The 17,278-nt window shown below is 42.3% G+C and overlaps 1 protein-coding gene across 1 annotated transcript in view; it reads right to left on the reverse strand.

The window, feature by feature from the left end:
- Positions 1 to 242: 242 nt before the first annotated feature.
- CNTROB (centrobin, centriole duplication and spindle assembly protein) overlaps positions 243 to 17,278 on the reverse strand; it is a 1,846,056-nt gene continuing 1,829,020 nt past the window's right edge. The window contains exon 18 of the mRNA XM_044077286.1: positions 243 to 3,804. Coding sequence (XP_043933221.1) covers positions 3,652 to 3,804 — 153 coding nt within the window. The 3' untranslated portion in view covers positions 243 to 3,651. The remainder of the gene's footprint in view (positions 3,805 to 17,278) is intronic.

Below are 17,278 nucleotides of genomic sequence, written 5' to 3' on the forward strand. Positions count from 1 at the left end.
CAAGATTTTTCCTATTCCTAGTTTGTAAAAAGAAAGGCGATATCTAGGAAAAAGTTGTTATAAAATACATCTTGCAGCACTTTCTTTATCACCAGTACAAATTCACCAATGACTTGCTTAATTTTGGAGATCCTTAGATCATACTGCAACTGCTGTACTTTATAAGTAAATAAGGCAGACTAGTATAAATATAAATTTATTAACACACATACTTATATAAATATATCAAAAACAGATAGCAGTATCTTATTTGGAAGTTTAACATAAATACATTTCAGTATTTAACAATTAATTTATGTTACATAAAATTTTAATCAATGCGGATCATTCAAGCAGCAAATGACTTGAAAGCACATGATGGACTACAAGGTCACATTTTGAAATTTGTTCAACCCAACATTAATGCTAGGATCTTACACCATTTCTTCTGAAACTCATGTGAATGTTTGCATAGAGCACACCCAATAGCTCAGGGGTTAGCATACTGTTAAAAGAGGGTGCAGAGTATAAACACATAGTTCTGAAAAGTGATGGTATACCAAACAACAGGTATTGTGTACAGCACTACCCTGAGACATCAGCTACAGCCTATAGGTGAAGTGCACACATACATGCATCACTTGAAATTGTCAGCGAGTTCCTGTACAATGCGTTAATGTATGGTATTAAGACATTTCATCCAGGACCCTGGGTATTAATTTATTTAAACAGTCTCTTACTATCAGCTAGGAATATCGGCAGAACAACTGAGTATTAGGGTATGTAATGTTACAACCATGTCATCACAGATATGCAGCGCTGTAGATGCTTTGCAATAGAAAGGACTGCTACATGGTCCACCTTCAGCTCATTCTTGTCTGGATCGATAAAGCTGCCAACAATCAGGCCTAAACTGAAGTCATTACTCCAAAAAGTGTTTACCATACCCAAGAAAAAAAAGGGGATAGAGCTCTGGTCTGCAGCTTCCAATGGTCTAAAAAAACTGAACACTGCAGTACATACAACTTTCAAGTAGATGAAAAAGCAATGTGCTGGTAAACTGGGTTTGCACACTGGGAAACCCAAATTAAGTCTGCAAAGTACAATGTCTACAGTGTTGTGCACATAAAATCAGGGAATCCGTCATAGTATGAGGGGACAGTGGAGCATACGAGAATGCCAGCAAGACCACAGAAAACAAAGAAAATCCCCAGTCAAGGAAACTAAATATGCATAGTACAGTAGATAATGTATTACACCACGAAATCAAGAAGGCTGCATAACACAGGCAATGTTTCATCATACCAAGAAATCAACACACCTACATAGCACAAATACAGTGCGTTAGTGGGATATCACCAATCTTGCTCAACAGAGCAGAGTGCATGTCATACCAAGAAGTCGACAAGTCTGCAGGATATAGTACTACACCACCAAATCAGGAATTCAAACTCATCAAGCATAATATGGCAAACATCATCATAATGGAAAAGCAGGGCAGGTCCGTAAAGTATGGATGGGCCTATGTGACAAAGTCAGAACATAGATACATATTACAATGCTAGTAACATTACTGCACTTGGAACAGATATACATGATGTGATAACTCGGGAAGCAGGTCAAAGCTGCCAAATATCATAGTTGCATTATTGAACTCAAACTTTTGACTAACATGTCCTATAACTGAAACAGCATTGTTCCAAATATTTAGGATAGTATTAAATATAAATAGAGTACATTGACATAGCAGATCAGTACAAACACAAAAAGATCTCAACAGCCATGTGGGGAGTCATCTTTCTAAAACATCTGAGGCACTATTTAAATAATTACCTGGGCTCTGTGTAGGGAATAAAAAGGCAAAACTTTACTCTGGTGTATCAGAACCACATAATAAAGTGTATAAGTGCATGGCTTCTCTTGGATTACACAAATATTTAAATATGTCGGAGGGGTACTCCTTTATTCTGGTGTGACACTGGTAGGGACAGAGCATCATGCAGGAATACTGCCTCATGAAGGGCAGAAATGCAATACTGCCATGGTAGAGATTCATAGTAGGAAGTGTGCTACAAAGTAAGTGGGGAAGAGAGGGTAAAAGGATTGAGTATTGCCATGTGAGATGTACATCTTTATATCCAGATGGAGTACTGTGAGGTGTACAGCTTCATACTGACATGAAGTATTACAGTCAAAGGAGTAGAGAACCATACTGACATGGAATACTGCAATACGAGGGGTACAGTTTCATACTGACATGGAGTTCTATAGTGCAAAGGGTATAGTTTCATACTGACATGGAATACTACAGTATGAGGGTTACAGTTTTCTGATGACAAGGAGTTCTACAGCATAAAAGTTATAGTTTCACACTGACACAGAGTACTACAGTGTGAGGGATATAGCTTCATATTGCCATGGAGTACTACAGTGTGAGGTGTACAGCTTCATACTGTAGTACAATGTGAGGAGTACAGATTCAAATTGACATGCAGTACTACAGTGTGAGAGGAAGAGCTTCATACTGATATGGAGTACTACAGTGCAAAGGGTGCAGTATCTCACTGACATGGAGTATTAGAGTGCAAGAGTTTCATACTGACATGGAGTACTACAGTGAGAAGGGTACAGTTTCATAATGACATGGAGTACTACAGTGTGAGGGGTGCAGCTTCATACTGAGATGAAGTACTGCTATGTGGTAGTTACTACTTGATACTGAAATGGAGCACTGCCATGTGATGGGCACAGCTTCAAACTGAATTACAGTACTGTGCTGTGAGGGCAAGGGCACAACTTCATTGAGAAAGGGTACTGTGGTGTGAAGTGTACAGCACCATATTTACAATACTGCTATGGGAGGCAGACAGCTTCACAGTGACATGAAATACTGTACTGTGAACAGTAAAGACTGACACAGATAGAGTACTGTGTGTGAGGGAACAGTTTCACATTAAGACGAGATACTCCCACATAAGGGTTACAGCTTCACACTAAGATGGAATACTACCAAGAGATGTGTACAGCTTCATACTGACATGAAGTACTATGGTGTGAGGGTACATTCACATTAAGAGGCAATATTGCTATGTGGGGGTAAAGCTTCACTGAGATGGAGTACTACTGTGTGAGGATACATTCATATCAAGAAACAATATTGCTATGTGAGGGTACAGCTTCATGGACATGGAATACTACAGTGTGAGGGCACAGATTCACATTAGGAAGGAATACTGCTATGTCAGGGGTACATCTTCACATATACGGAGTACTGTACTGTGAGTATACAAATTTATATTAAGAGGGAATACTGCCATGTGAAGGGTTCAGCATCACTGAGATTACATACTGTGGTATGAAGGGTACAGCATCACAGAGATGGAATACTGCCATGAGGGGGGATACAGTTTCACACAGAGATGGATTTTTGCCATTTGGATGGGAGGCAAAGCTTCATACTGAGACAGAAGTGTGGTAAAGTTAAAGTGTAATTGTGTAGCAGCACAGCAGCATTCTGTAAAGCAAGACACCAGCTACAAAAGATGTGGCCCATTCAGTATCATTGTCTTGTAGGGACAGTACTGTATTGCGTCTGAGGGTCAGCATCACTTTACTTCAGCAAATTGGAAACAGAGCATTGCAGGACTTCAGAATGCTGATGTGATGACAGTTCTATCTCCAGAATCCAGACCTGCCTGTCTTGCAGTTCTGCTGGGACAGGTTCACAGATTTCCGTCCAGTTCGTGCAGCACTTTGACTCTTATCACTGCTGGGTTTGGAAAAAGATGGACGCCGAACACCACCTGCTGTCTGTGAAGATACCACCTAGAAACAAAACAACAGGCATTAGCACTATGCAAATCGTCCAAGAAAATCTGAAAAGATCAGTTTTCTGCAGTATTCCCTCTATCAGTAGGAACACAAAAGGAAAAATGCACATCACAAGGAGAGCAAAGAATTAAAAGCAATTAGTTTTTGGTCTACAGTTAATAAAAAAACAAACAAAAAAACAAAAAAAACAAACAAAAAAAAAAAAACAAACAGCAGCAAGAAAAATGGTTCATAGGTAGGTTACTAGGCTATCGGCCCAAGGGCCTACGTAAGCCTAGCCAGCAAGGTTCCATAGCTTACGCCACCCAAGAAAGTTATTTTCCTGTGCCACTGTCCAGCAGAGACACAGAAGTGATCCCTGGGGTGTATTTCCTATTTCCCATCCATTCTATCCCTCCAGTGTGTCCTGTTTATTGTGGTGACAAGGTTTAGGTCCCTAGAGCGTGTAGCTCAGAGGGATTGGGATTTCTTTAGGTGTAGCATGTCCAACAGCTCTGGGTTTGACATAGCTTTATGTTAGGCAGAGATCACCTCGGAGTAGGTGATATGCTACGGAGTAAAGCTGGAGTTTTTTGAGGTGGTCAGTGTAGGCATTTGTTTGAGGCCTGTAATCCTCTTTGTGAGGTACTTCTGTGGCCTTTCCAGCTGCTGCAGATGTCTTGTGAGGTACATTCCAAAACGGGTCTAATGAGTGACGAGTAGAGCTGAACAATGACCTCTTTTTTTCCTGGATGAGAACCTTTTTATGATGATGTCACAGAAATGAAACCCAACAGTTCAAATACACAGAAACACAAAAGAAGCACCCTTATTTACATAAGTTTGGAAAATTTTATCTTTGTTTTCTATTAAATACAGTTTATTTGGGGTAGACTTAATTGCAATACACAAATGTATTCTTTCGGAAAGTTATGGAGTTAGTGTTGGTATTTCACAACTGAAGCATCAATTAGATACTAGAAAAAAGAAGTTATGCTCTTACCATAATGTTCCATCTGTATTGTTGTTCTTCATTCATTCATGACTGATGGGGTTCAGTTCCATCCTTGATAGTTACACAGTTTTAACACTGAAAGTGTGGTAAGCTCTTTCACCGTGGAACCACAAGGAAACTGTTTTTTGTAAGACTCAAAAGGAGAAATGCATCTTACAATGAGGAGGCTAATAAAAATGTTTCTGAGTTAGTAAATGAAGAACAGAGGGCTAAAACCAGAGCAGTCAGAAGACGACTTAAGAAATTGCAGCAGAAAGAGAGGAAGCGGCAAGAAAAACTACAGAAGGAGCAAGAAAATATGAATGTAATGATGTATATGAATGTTGGGAAATCTTGATGGTACTGTTCTGAAGAAGTCCCTGTGAGAGGGATGAAAGTGCTTTACTGTGGTTGTATTCAATAAAGGCGTGTTTTCTACAGAGGACTTTGCTGTTCTTCCTCTCTTTGGTTACATGGCTCAAAGGGTTGTCGAATTAGCATTTGTAAGACTAGCGTCAAATTCCAAGCTTAACTAGGATCTTTAAGTGGTGGTCTCAGATGCAGGACTCCCTTTAAGAAGGTTTTGCAGAGACAGTGAGATATCAAGGAAGAATCATTAAAGCCATTGGGAAAATTGGAGATAGCTGCTAAATGGACTCTGACAGTAGAAGCTGAGGCCTCCTGACTGGAGTAATGTTGACAGTATTCTAATACTTTATGAATCGGGGCTGAAAAGGAATTAAGTTTTTATTCTTGAGTCCAGATCACAAATCTATTCCATTTACTATGATAAAGTTTCCTGGTGGATGGTTTATGGGAAGCCAGAAGTATCTTCTGTACTGGGGAAGATAGATTACTCTGCCTGGCAATTACTGGAAGTGGAAAAACCAAGCAATTAGCTTGAGAGTCAGTATGTCGGGATGGACCAGCCCCTGTAGATGAGACAGCAGTCCTGCGGTTGGGTCCAGAGTCAACGGGGGTTGAATGAGGTGAGGCCACAGAAAGGGGAACCAGACTTGATGGGGCCAGTAGGGTCCAATGAGGATCACTTGGCTTCTCAACCATTGCACTTTCTTGAAAAAACTGTGGTATTAGGGGAAAAGGAGGAAAAGCATAAAGCAGACCTCGGGGCCAATCGTATATCAGAGCATCTCTCAGTGACTCCCCCTGAAGGGGGATCAGGGTGAAATAGCTGCTGCATTTGTGGTTCGAGTGAGAGGCAAAGAGGTCGCAGCAAGGCTGGCCCAAAGGATGAAAGATTTCTGTCACTATTACGGGATTCAGATACCACTCGAGAGGCATAAGGATGTTTCTTCTCAGCTTGTCTGCAATCACGTTGGAATCCCAGGGAATGTGCATCACCATCAGAAAGCAGTTGGAAGATATCGCCCATTGCCAAACTCTCACGGCTTCTCAACACAATGGGAAGGATTTGGTTTGCTGATTTACCAGACAACCGACATGTTGTCCGACTGGATAGCAATTGTTCCTGATGGGAGGACATACTGGAATGTCTGCAACACCAGAAGCACTGCCCTCAGTTCTAGGACACTGATATGCAAGTTGACTTCCACTGGGAACCAAGTGCCTTGGACTGACTTTCCCTGAAAATGCCCCTCGCAGCTCATCAGGGATGCATCCGTGGTCACTATGGCTTTGGGCTGAGAGGGTGAGAAGGGGAGAATCCATAATTCCTTTTCTGGCTTCATCCACCAATTCAAGTCTTGTTTGCAGTGGTTTGTTATGCCGATTGGAAAAGACATAGGGTGTGTTAAAAGGGACCACTGTGATGCCAAGAGCAATTATAGAAGTTTCATGTATAGTCTTGCTAGAGGAACTATAGTAATCGTTGCTGCCATTGATCCTAGTAGTTGAAGGACCACATGAGCTGGGACTTTGTCCTGAGAGAGTATCACTTGGAGTTGAGCTCTCAGTCTTTGAAGCCTGTGAAGCGGAAGGGCGACCAGGCAAGATCGTGTGCTGAATGTTGCTCCTATGAACTCTAGATTTTGAGTAGGTACCAGTTTTAATTTTTCTTCGTTTATTGAGATCCCTAAGGATCTTGCTAGTTGTAGACTGTAGTGCAAGGCGAGAAGGAGTAGATGCTTGGTAGGGGTGGTAAGGAGCAATCATCGAGATACGGAAACCCCCGGAATCCTTGCAGTCTCAAGTGAGCTGCTACCACTGCCATACATTTGGTGAACACTCTGGAGCTGTTGAGAAACCAAAGGGCAGTACTTGAAATTAGTAGTGATTGGCTCCCAGCCAGAAGCAGAGAAATCTCTTGGAGCATTTCTCCATTTTTACATGATAATACACATCCTGGAGATCTAGCAAGCACATCCAGTCGTCTTTCTCTAGAAACGGGACGCTAGATTGAACCATGACCATCTGGAATTTTGTCTGTCTGACGAACTTGTTTAGGATGCTGATGTCTAAAATTGGCCTCAGTCCCCTGCATTTTTGGCACTAAAAAGAACCTTGAGTAAAATCTGGATTCAATCTGGTCTGGTGGGACTGTTTGGAGGACTCTTTTTAGAAGCAGTTTTTGAATTTCCTGTGCTGCTGCATCCCATTGACCGGGTGGAACATCAAGGATTCGCCTGTGTGTCCTCGGGTAAAGATCGAAAGGGATGTGGGGATGTGATAACCTCTGGTAATTATCGTCTGCACCCAAGAATCTGTTGTTATGGAATGCCAGGCTAGGTGGTGCAGAGAAAATCATCCCCTGACTGCTTCCAGAGGCAAGCAGTCGGGCCGCTCTTCAGTACCACTGGTGGGGTTGTCCAGAGAAAGAATCTCTGGACCCCTGCTTAGGTGGGCCCCCCTCTGCCTCAGGGAGGGTGTCTTCCTAATGAGTTCCCCTCTGCCCTGGGGGGAAAACATGCCATGTGTGTCATGGAAAGGCTCTTGGGATTTTCTGAACCACATCTTTCCACTTCTCTAATTCCTAGAGTAGGGTCGTTGGGGAGTGGGAAAAACGTATGCCCACAGCAGACACGGTGTTGCAGTCCTTTTCATACCTGGCTAATGTGTCTAACTTTTGGCCCGAAAAGAGAGGAAGCTTCAACGACAGCATCGACGAAAGAAGACTTAAAAGGGTCCGCAAAGTCACACAAGCACATCCAGGCATTTTGGCTCATGACAACGCCTGCACCCGCTGCTCTGGTATGAGATATCAGCCGCATGGATGAATTAGATATGGATTCTAGGGTGGCAAGCTGTGAGGCAACTTTGTCAAGTACCTCATCAGACACAGCTCCTGCTAAGGATTCCAAGAGTTCTGAGATGAGGTCCCTTTGGAGACGGGTAAAATGTGCCAAGTAATTCAAGGACTGTACGGCAAAGGTCGATTAAGCATACATCCCCTTCCCTAGTCTGTCCATCCTTCCTGTTTGGAGGGTGGACAGCAGAACTCTCCTCAGAGAGTTCCTTCCTAGTGGCCAACACCACAACCATAGTGTCTTCTGACAAGCCTTTGGATCAATGAGGGTGATCCTCTGGAGGGGAAAGTGTATTTTGTCCAGTCTCCGAGGAATTGGCTCAACAGTGTCAGAACTCTTCCAGGCACACTGCACGATGAGCTGGACTAATTCATCTGCAGGCAGGGTCAACTAGGAAGTAGGGGGTTGAGCATTGAAAGCCTGCAAGAATACAGATTCCTCAGAGGAAGGGTTGGTGGGCTTCCAGTCATCCCACTGCTTTAAGATTTCTAGTATGTTTCCAAAGGAGACATCCTCTGGGGGTAACTGATGGGACCCTTCCCCCCTCATCGTAATCTGTATCTTTGGTAAGGGATTCCTCAGGGAATCCACGTGCTTCCTCTTGCACGATCTCTTACAGGGTGGCTCTTCAGGGGGGCAACTGGAGAGGACTCCGAAGAGAGCGTGCCCTGCGGTAGGGGGTCTTGAGGTTCCCCTGCCCGATCTGTGTCAGCTGCGGGCCAGAGGACATGTATATGTGGCATTACGGCACCTGAAGGAACCAGCTGTAAACCTGCTGAGGCGATTGCCCTCTCCATAACCTGGAAGGCAGGCCAGCCCAAAGAGGTATGGGAGCCCAGAACCAAGAAAGACAACCTCAGAACCACGGTCACACCACGCCCCCCGATGAACCTTCCTCCAGCCACTGAAACTGTAGATGGCGCTGTAGAAAAAATGGGTGCCATACTAGAGGTCATGGTGCTGACAGACCAGTCATGGTCTTGAGGTTGGATCGGCTCCGACTGAGTTGTGGACCACGGGATAGGCTCAGGAACCATGGTAAGATCTACCATTGGAACCGAAGGAGTTGGCATCGAGGGCTCCAATACCTGCGGGGAGGTTGAACGAGGAATATATGTTGGAGTCTGTGGGGAAAATTCCTCGGCTCCGGGTGGAAGGGAGGATTTAGGAGTTGGGATTCCTCTGGCCAACAGGAGCTGATCCACGAGTCTCACATCGAGCTCTGAAAGGCTCCTGGTGGATCGGGTTGACATCCCCGATGGAGATTCAGGCTGTTCAAGAAATAAGCTTAATTGCTGTCCAAGAAATGGATCAATACACAGTGAATATCGGGTCTGACCTAGAGTTTCGACCTTCAGCACCGTGGTTGGAAGACCAGAATGTTGTGTTGGAGGGGGTGTAGTGACCTGTATTGAAGGAGAGACTATTTTGGTGCCAAGAGGGTCTGTGGTATCATGGAGATGGTCGGTACCATAGGTGTGGAAGTCATCGGTTCCGTGGACAATGATGGCACTGTGGATGGAGTTTTAGGCTCCGGTGCCGAGATTGTTGCAAAAGTCAATTTTGCCCGTTTTGGTTTCAGTTCCATATGAACCTGGGTCTTACTGGATTTCATTTCTAGAGAATGAGGAGAAGATGGCACTGACTGGCTCCTCTTCCTCGATTCTTTTTTAGGAGTGGTTGAGATCTCTGCCTCAGATAAAGCCTCAGAGAAAGGAGTTTTTAGAAGACCCTTTAATATTCACTTATTCTTGAGCTCAGCTAAGATGCGGGCACTAAAGCCCTTACAGAGCTTGCACCAAGGTTGAAGATTTAAGTGTGCTACTCCTAGGCAATAGACACAGGAAAGATGCCCATTGGAGTTAGGCATCTTTCCGACATTTTATCATACTGTTTGAAACCTGTTGTGCCTTTCTTATCGGCCATAACAGAAAGTCCAGTAGTCTGCAATCCACAATAGACATTTATATATATATATATATATATATATATATATATATATATATATATATATCTAAGTAAAATGAAAAATCCTGTCAGAATTAGCTGTACAATATATGCATGCACACACAGACAAGGAAAAAGAGAAGAAAGTTTTTTTTGTTAAGCTACCAATGATGGTAATTAAAGTATATCCAAAGGGTAAAAGGGTAGGGGAAGGAGGGAATACTCAATGATGGTATTAGAAACTACCACAGAGTTAAGGGAGGGGCCTGTACCACCAATGGTATGAAGAACTACTGAAAATGGTAGGAAAAAACTCACATGCAGAGAGGAACTATATCTAATAGTGAATGACTAGCTAAAGAAAGGATTAGGACAGAAAAATCTCAAATGTTGAAGAAATATTACTGAAAAAACAAATCACTTAGCTGTACTGATGCATCTTGAAACTCTAGGAGGCAAACGAGAGCTGAGGAGAAGGGCACTATGGGGTAAACGTAGCTCGACAGTTTTTTGGCTCGTGCAAACTTGTTATATCGAGTCAGTTCAGAGGATGGAACCGAAACTCATCAGTCATGAATGAATGAAGATTAACATCAGATTAATAATTATATGGCTGAAACAGAAAATTGCAAAACAAAGATGAAACAAAATTCCTTTCATTTCAGGATCTGTTGATGATGTAATTCTCTACCACTTAAGATTAGCAAGTTAGAAACCATTATCCTGTTCACAGATTCATAAGTTCATAGTTATATACTAGGCTAATGAATGCTAGGGCATTTATGAGTCTAGCCATGCAATACAACCCAAATGTGCCCCTATGTATTATGGTAGTTTATTAGACGGGGCATGTTAGTTAGGAAGATTCTAGAGTTTGTGGGTGTGGAGTATGTTAGTTTGGGCATTACTGTCTGCCTCTATCAGACACATGGGGGCCAGACCCAGGGTGAATTTCCAATATCCCAGTCATTGGTCAAGGTTAATCTTAAATAGGGTTAGTGATGGATTCTGCTTCACATGGATGTGGAGCCTGTTCCAGAGCAAGTGGATCCTCCGAGACACACATCTTTCTCGCCAACATCTTGTTTTTGTCCCAAGAAAAATTTAAATCCTTGGATCTAGCAGTTCTGATGTTCATTTGGGGATGTGCAGATGCTTTGTATGCCAGGCATAGATAGCCACTCACTAACCTGTAGAAAACAGAGACTAGAGGTAAAGTGTTAAGGTGAGCTGTATAGGTCTATGTGTTTATACCTTGGGATTCTCCTGGTAAGGAACTTGTGTGTATGCTCCACATGTTTGCTGCATATGTCTGGTCAAGTACATACTGATGATGGTATTATACTAAATGATGGGTCTGATAATGGCTGAATAAAGTGGCACTATGATTTCCTTGGACTGGGATGCCATGCCCTAACTTACAAGTTGGGCGACTTAGAATGATTTATTTACTACCTTGGCCACATGTTGGTCAAAGGCCAGTATACAGTCTACGTGTTCCCACATCTTTGACTACCAGATCTACCTCTAAGGGTGTCTTATCGGTGGAGTAATTAGCCTGGGTTTTATTATTCCTAAAAAGCACTACTGAGTTTTAGTCCATTACTTTGGAACCAGTCATTTGTCTACATTAGACCTTCTTGTAAGACGTTTGTCTCATGGCAGGAATCAATGATAGCTCCCAACTTGCAGTCATCTGCAAACTTGGTCAGTCAAAGGCCCTTGACATTAGCTTTACTTCCAAGAAGTGGATGTCAAATAGAAGTAGTCCCAGCACTGATTTCTGAGGTACCCTGCTGGTATCCAGTCTCTTACTGGAGGAGGTATCACTAATACTAACTTCCTGGGACAAGTCTGTGAGCCAGCTGGCAATCCAGTGATTTATTTATGGGTTTATGCCTAGTTTAGTGAGTTTGTCAACTATACCTGAGTGGGGTATTGTATCCAAAGAATTAGCCAGGTCCACAGTAGGAGGTATGCACCATTTTCCCTCAACAAAGTAGTCCACCATGTTTAGTAGGCATGGTCTTCCCTTGACAAAGCCAAACTGGATTGGATCCAGTATCTTAAGGTTGCCCGTCTTTGCTGATCACTTCCATTAAAATTTGTTCCACTGGCTTTGCATAATAGACTAGTCAGACTAATAGGTCTGTAGTTTCTGGGGTCAGCTGATGGTCCACCATTGTGAAGTAGGATAACTTACAATCCTCCATTCTTATGGTACAAAGCCTGTTTTGAGGCTACAGTTGAAAAGTGACTCAAGTGGTCTTCATAGGTCAGGTTTCAAGCTATTTAGGAGGCACCCCAGGATATTATAGGGGCTCATCGAGGCTGTGTTTTTGGTCTTAGCAATGCCAGGACCTGTTCCCTTGTCAGTGGTTGGGAGGGTTATGCTAGTAGATATTCCATGAGGGGAGACATAGGAGTGAAGGTAAAGTTTGAGCTGAATTTGTCAACCAGAAAATTTGCTATATTTACACTGCTGTGTGCTAACTTTGAGGTTAAAGACATAGCTGTAGAAGGCCTTGTGGTTGTCTCTAGTCTGCGAGGCTACCCTAACCATTCTTCTTGTTGGGCGTAATTAGTCCTCTTAGTTTCCTGTTTAGTTTAAATAGAAAGTTCCTAGCATTATGGGAGTTTTTCTTCCTGATTTTAGGCATGACATTTTTCCTTTTGTTATATACCATATTAATGTTAGCATTCCACAAGTATGGTGTTTTTAGAGTTCTTTTTGGTTTACTTCTAGTAGGTACAGCAGCCTCTATACAGCTATTTACATGGTTGTACAGGGTCTCTGTGACCAATTCCACAGGTTGCTGCATATGTATCAGTATTGGGAAGAGCAGTGAATTTTGATAATCTATCGCTTAATAGTATAAAATTTGATATGGAAACTATCCTAACTGTTACAGGGTTTGCTGGGGTGACCAAGTTATTTTTATTTCGAAGACAGCTTTGTGGTCTCACCTCACCAATGAGGACGTGATAGTGAGGGGGACTCTCCTATATTGGTAAGTACCAGGGTCCAGTAGGTTTGAAATTATGGTGGGTGTGCGTAATATCTGGTCATAGGTATTTGTGGTAATAAAGTCCAGGAGTCGTTGTGGCTGTTAGCATGAGGCAGTGTATGTTTCCCAAAGTCAGCTTCCCATAAAGAGGGTATTTAGTTTAATGGTGACTGTCTCTACTATGTCTAGGTACAAGCTACAGGATTCTAGGGACACAGAGCTTGCTAGGATATGATATGTTACGGTACTTTGTCTTTGGTGATTTGCACATGGATAAAGTCCAGGCCATTGTCCTGTTTAACCAATGTAGAGTTACACTTGTTGCTAATGTAGATTGAGACTCCTCCATTTTTTGTCCCTGTCTGTGCAGCTGGTGGTCATAAATGTGTGGAAGGCACTGAAGTCTTGCCCTGCCACAGTACTTTGCAGATTTAAATCATATCTTGGTAACAGCATGTGTGTTTATATTTTCCAGTGTGAGGAAAGTTTGTAGGGTGTGGAGTTTCTTGTTGGTGGGTTTGTCAATTTGACACTGCCTAATAAAGACTCTAAGGGGATGGATAAAGTTTTACTTAATATTTGGAAGCCTAGGGGAGACAGGTGCAGACCATCCTTTGTAAAACAATATGGTCCATTAACCATTCCTTCAGATGCTGACAAATATTGAATCCCCTTAGAAAGACACCAGGAGCTAAGCCAATTATTGAAATCAATTGTCTTTTGTTCGTACTGTGACATCATCCTTGGTGAAGGTAGAATGCAGGTGAATGTAAAGCACATACCTGCCTGAGACACACTCAGACAGATCAACGTCTCTGTTCATATAGTCTAGGAAGTACATTAAAGGTCATTAACGCCCTCATAGACTATGACAGAATCATACTGGTAACTGCAGTGTAGTGACTTGAGTGTGTGCGTACCTTTGCAGATCCTGGCTCCAGATAAGTAACTAGTCGTTATCTTTGCCTTGTTCAGTCTGGTACGTGGGGCATCTGTGCGTTATACTAAGTACTTGACCTACAACCCACCTAAATCCAAACTTTACCACCATTATGTAGCCCTGCTTCTATCAGGAGACATACATGCAAATCCCGGGCCCATTCATCACCCCACAGTGAATAACTCTACCTCTCCCTACTTAATCAACTCATCCTCTCTAAACAAACATATTTCCTTTTACTCTATGAACACCAGTAGTATTCTAAACAAAGTTAATGAAATCCATGCTTGGATAGCCATCCAAATCCCTGATGTCATTACCCTAACAGAAACTTGGCTAAAACCCCAAACCTCTGATAAAGACATTTTCCCACCTGGTTATAGTATACTCTGCTTAGATTGCCAAAACAAAAAAGGGGATGGTGTATCTATCCTCTACTCTAACCACCTCTCTCTTACAAGTCTTATGAAACAGATCCCATCCTTTGCTCCTGCTGAACTACTGACAGCTAATCTTAAAGTCAATGACCACACCACTATCACATTAGCTGCCATCTATATTCCTCCAGGAGACAACATTCCTCTGCTCAAAATTATTCTCTCATAAATACTGCGGTGGTGGTGCTGCGACAGCGTTGTCGCCTCACAGTTAGATGTTGCACGTTCGATTCTCAGTTAGAGCGTCTGCTGTGTGTCGACATGCGTGAATGGGCGTTCCTTCATTGAAGGTTGTGCGTTAGGCCTGGCAAGCCAGCACATAAAATTATACTGCCAATCATTAGCGGACCGGAGTTCCGCTGTGGCGACCCCTAACTGGGAAAAGCCGAAAGAAGAAGACATTTCTCAATACATTCCCAATTAAACTATCCTCCTTGGGGATGTCAACATTGACTTGCTAACTCTCAGTAATCCAAACTCAAATACTCATATTAATTTATATGGCTTTACACAGCTAATCTCCCAACCTACTCATACAAACAACTCTTGCACATCTAGTACTGTTATTGACTGGGTACCTGTATCTAATCCTTCCAAATATCTTAACCCTGAAACCCTACCAAACACCCTGAGCGATCACTCCCCCATAAAAGTGCTTAGGTTCACTCCCCACTTTGCAAAAACCACCTAGATTTATTACCTGTCGCAAACTCTATTTCTATCCAGAAACCTTTAATGCCCTCCTCTCTAAAGTAAAGTGGAAATTCCTTACCCATCTCCCACTAGAAGAAGCAGTCTTAGCTTTCAACTCCACCTGCCTTATCATCTTAGACTCACTTGCTCGCCCTTGCAAAGTCCAAATTACATCCAATATATCTCCATGGCTATGATTACTAGAGACAGATTATGGAAAAAATAGTCACAAACTAAGCTCCCTGCAGACTTGCAAAAATATAAAGAACTCAGAAATCTGACAAAAAAACACAAAGATAAAAAGGAATTCTATAACAATCCTCCCACAGCCCTAAGATCTAATCCTAAAAATTTCTGGAACTCTATTAACTAAATATTACATCCCGGTAATCCTAGCTCCCCCTATCCATACCCAGACAGGACACCTGAAGAAATTGCCACTATCTTCAATACCTATTTTCTTGATTCAATATCTAGGATACTCAAACCTAACCCAAACTCCTCTACTACTAACATCTCCAACTTTTCTGAACCTACTCCTAATACTATCTCCTCAAATATCTTTTCCCTCAAACCTCTACTCTCTAAATTAAAACTATGCTCAGCATCAGCTGGCAATATTCCTTCCACTTTTCTTCTACGAGCAGCTGACTCTCTTGCTCTCCCTGTATCTATCCTAATTAATCATTCTCTCTATGAATCTAAAATCCCTTCCATCTAGAAACAATGCTACATTCTACCTATACACAAAGGAGGTAACTCCTCTGATATCTCCAATTTTAGACCTATCACTATCCTCTCCTCTCTCACTAATGTACTAGAAAAATGTATTCATAAACAAGTTATGCAGTATCTAATACAGGAAAATCTGCTTACACCCACTCAACACGACTTCAGACACAAACATAGCACCACTACAGCTCTATTATCCTTCCTCAACACTTTCTAGCCATGGACGGCCATAAACTTATTTCTTGTCTATTCTTGGACCTTTCAAAAGCTTTCAACACCATTTCACACTCTCTTCTGTTGCACAAACTGCATAACCTCAACTTTTCCTTTGATACTGTTGCATGGTTCTCCAGCTACCTCACTGACTGATCTCAATCAGTGAGATGGCACTCTGCACTCTCTCCTCTTCTCCCTGTAAAATGGGGTGTACCTCAAGTGTCTATCCTAGGCCCTTTACTTTATATTATCTTTACTAATCAGCTGTATACCTCTTGTCCTCAGTCATCCTTAGTGGAATATGCAGATGACTCTACAGTCATCACCATAGACAACTCTCCCTCCAAGCTCTTCTCAGCTACTCGGGAATCTTTTAACTTGGTCGAAACATGGCTCTCCAACAACCAGGTCATCCTTAACACACAAAAAAAAAACCTGTTACTCTTCCTATCTAAAAAATTCAACAATATTAAACCCTCCCTCTCCATACAGTCCCTTAACAACACTCCCATTCAGACAGAATCCAGCACTAAGCTCTTAGGCGTCACCATCGATGATCAGCTTAAATTTGACTTGCATGTTAATAACTGTATTCAAAAAGACTGATTCAAAACTAGAGCTCCTTTACCTTAACAAGAAATTCCTTACCTCTGAAGCCAAGGTTACTCTCTCCCTTACCTACCTTCTACTCAGTCTAATTTACAACTGTCAAATTCTCACAAATCTTAACTCAACACTCCTGACCAAACTCAAATCTAACTACAGCAAGGTAGCTAGATTTGCTACCCAATAAACCTACAAATCCCATCACTCTCTCTCTCTAAAATACCTAAACTGGCTTGAAGTACCCCACCAGCTTCTTCTCTCTCAGCTCCAGATCATTCATTCTATCCTATACCAGCCTTCCTACTGCCCGACACTATCCCCTCTCATCTCCCGTTATTCTCCCTCCAGACCTCTCCGAAGCTCTAATCAAGATCTTCTACAAATCTACAAACCCAAGTCTAAATTTGGACATAACATGTACAGCTATTACCCCACTATTGCCTGGAATAGGCTTCCACCAGAAAGCAGGACCCTTACACATCCTAAACAATTTAAGACAGCCACCAAAGAGTACTTTAAAAGTCACTGGTCTTGCCACTGCACTCTCCCTCCTTAAACATTCCCTAGTTCCCATACCTTAATCTACCTCCTGCCCTTAACTCACTCTTCTCCTTAGCTCTCTCTAATCTTCCCTGACTACTCTTTCTACTGTTTTCTAAAACCTATTCAGCTAATCAACTCAGAGAAACATT

This window comes from Protopterus annectens, chromosome 7.part0 (assembly GCF_019279795.1).
Source record: "Protopterus annectens isolate FY-2018-M chromosome 7.part0, PAN1.0, whole genome shotgun sequence".
Lineage (NCBI taxonomy): Eukaryota > Metazoa > Chordata > Ceratodontiformes > Protopteridae > Protopterus > Protopterus annectens.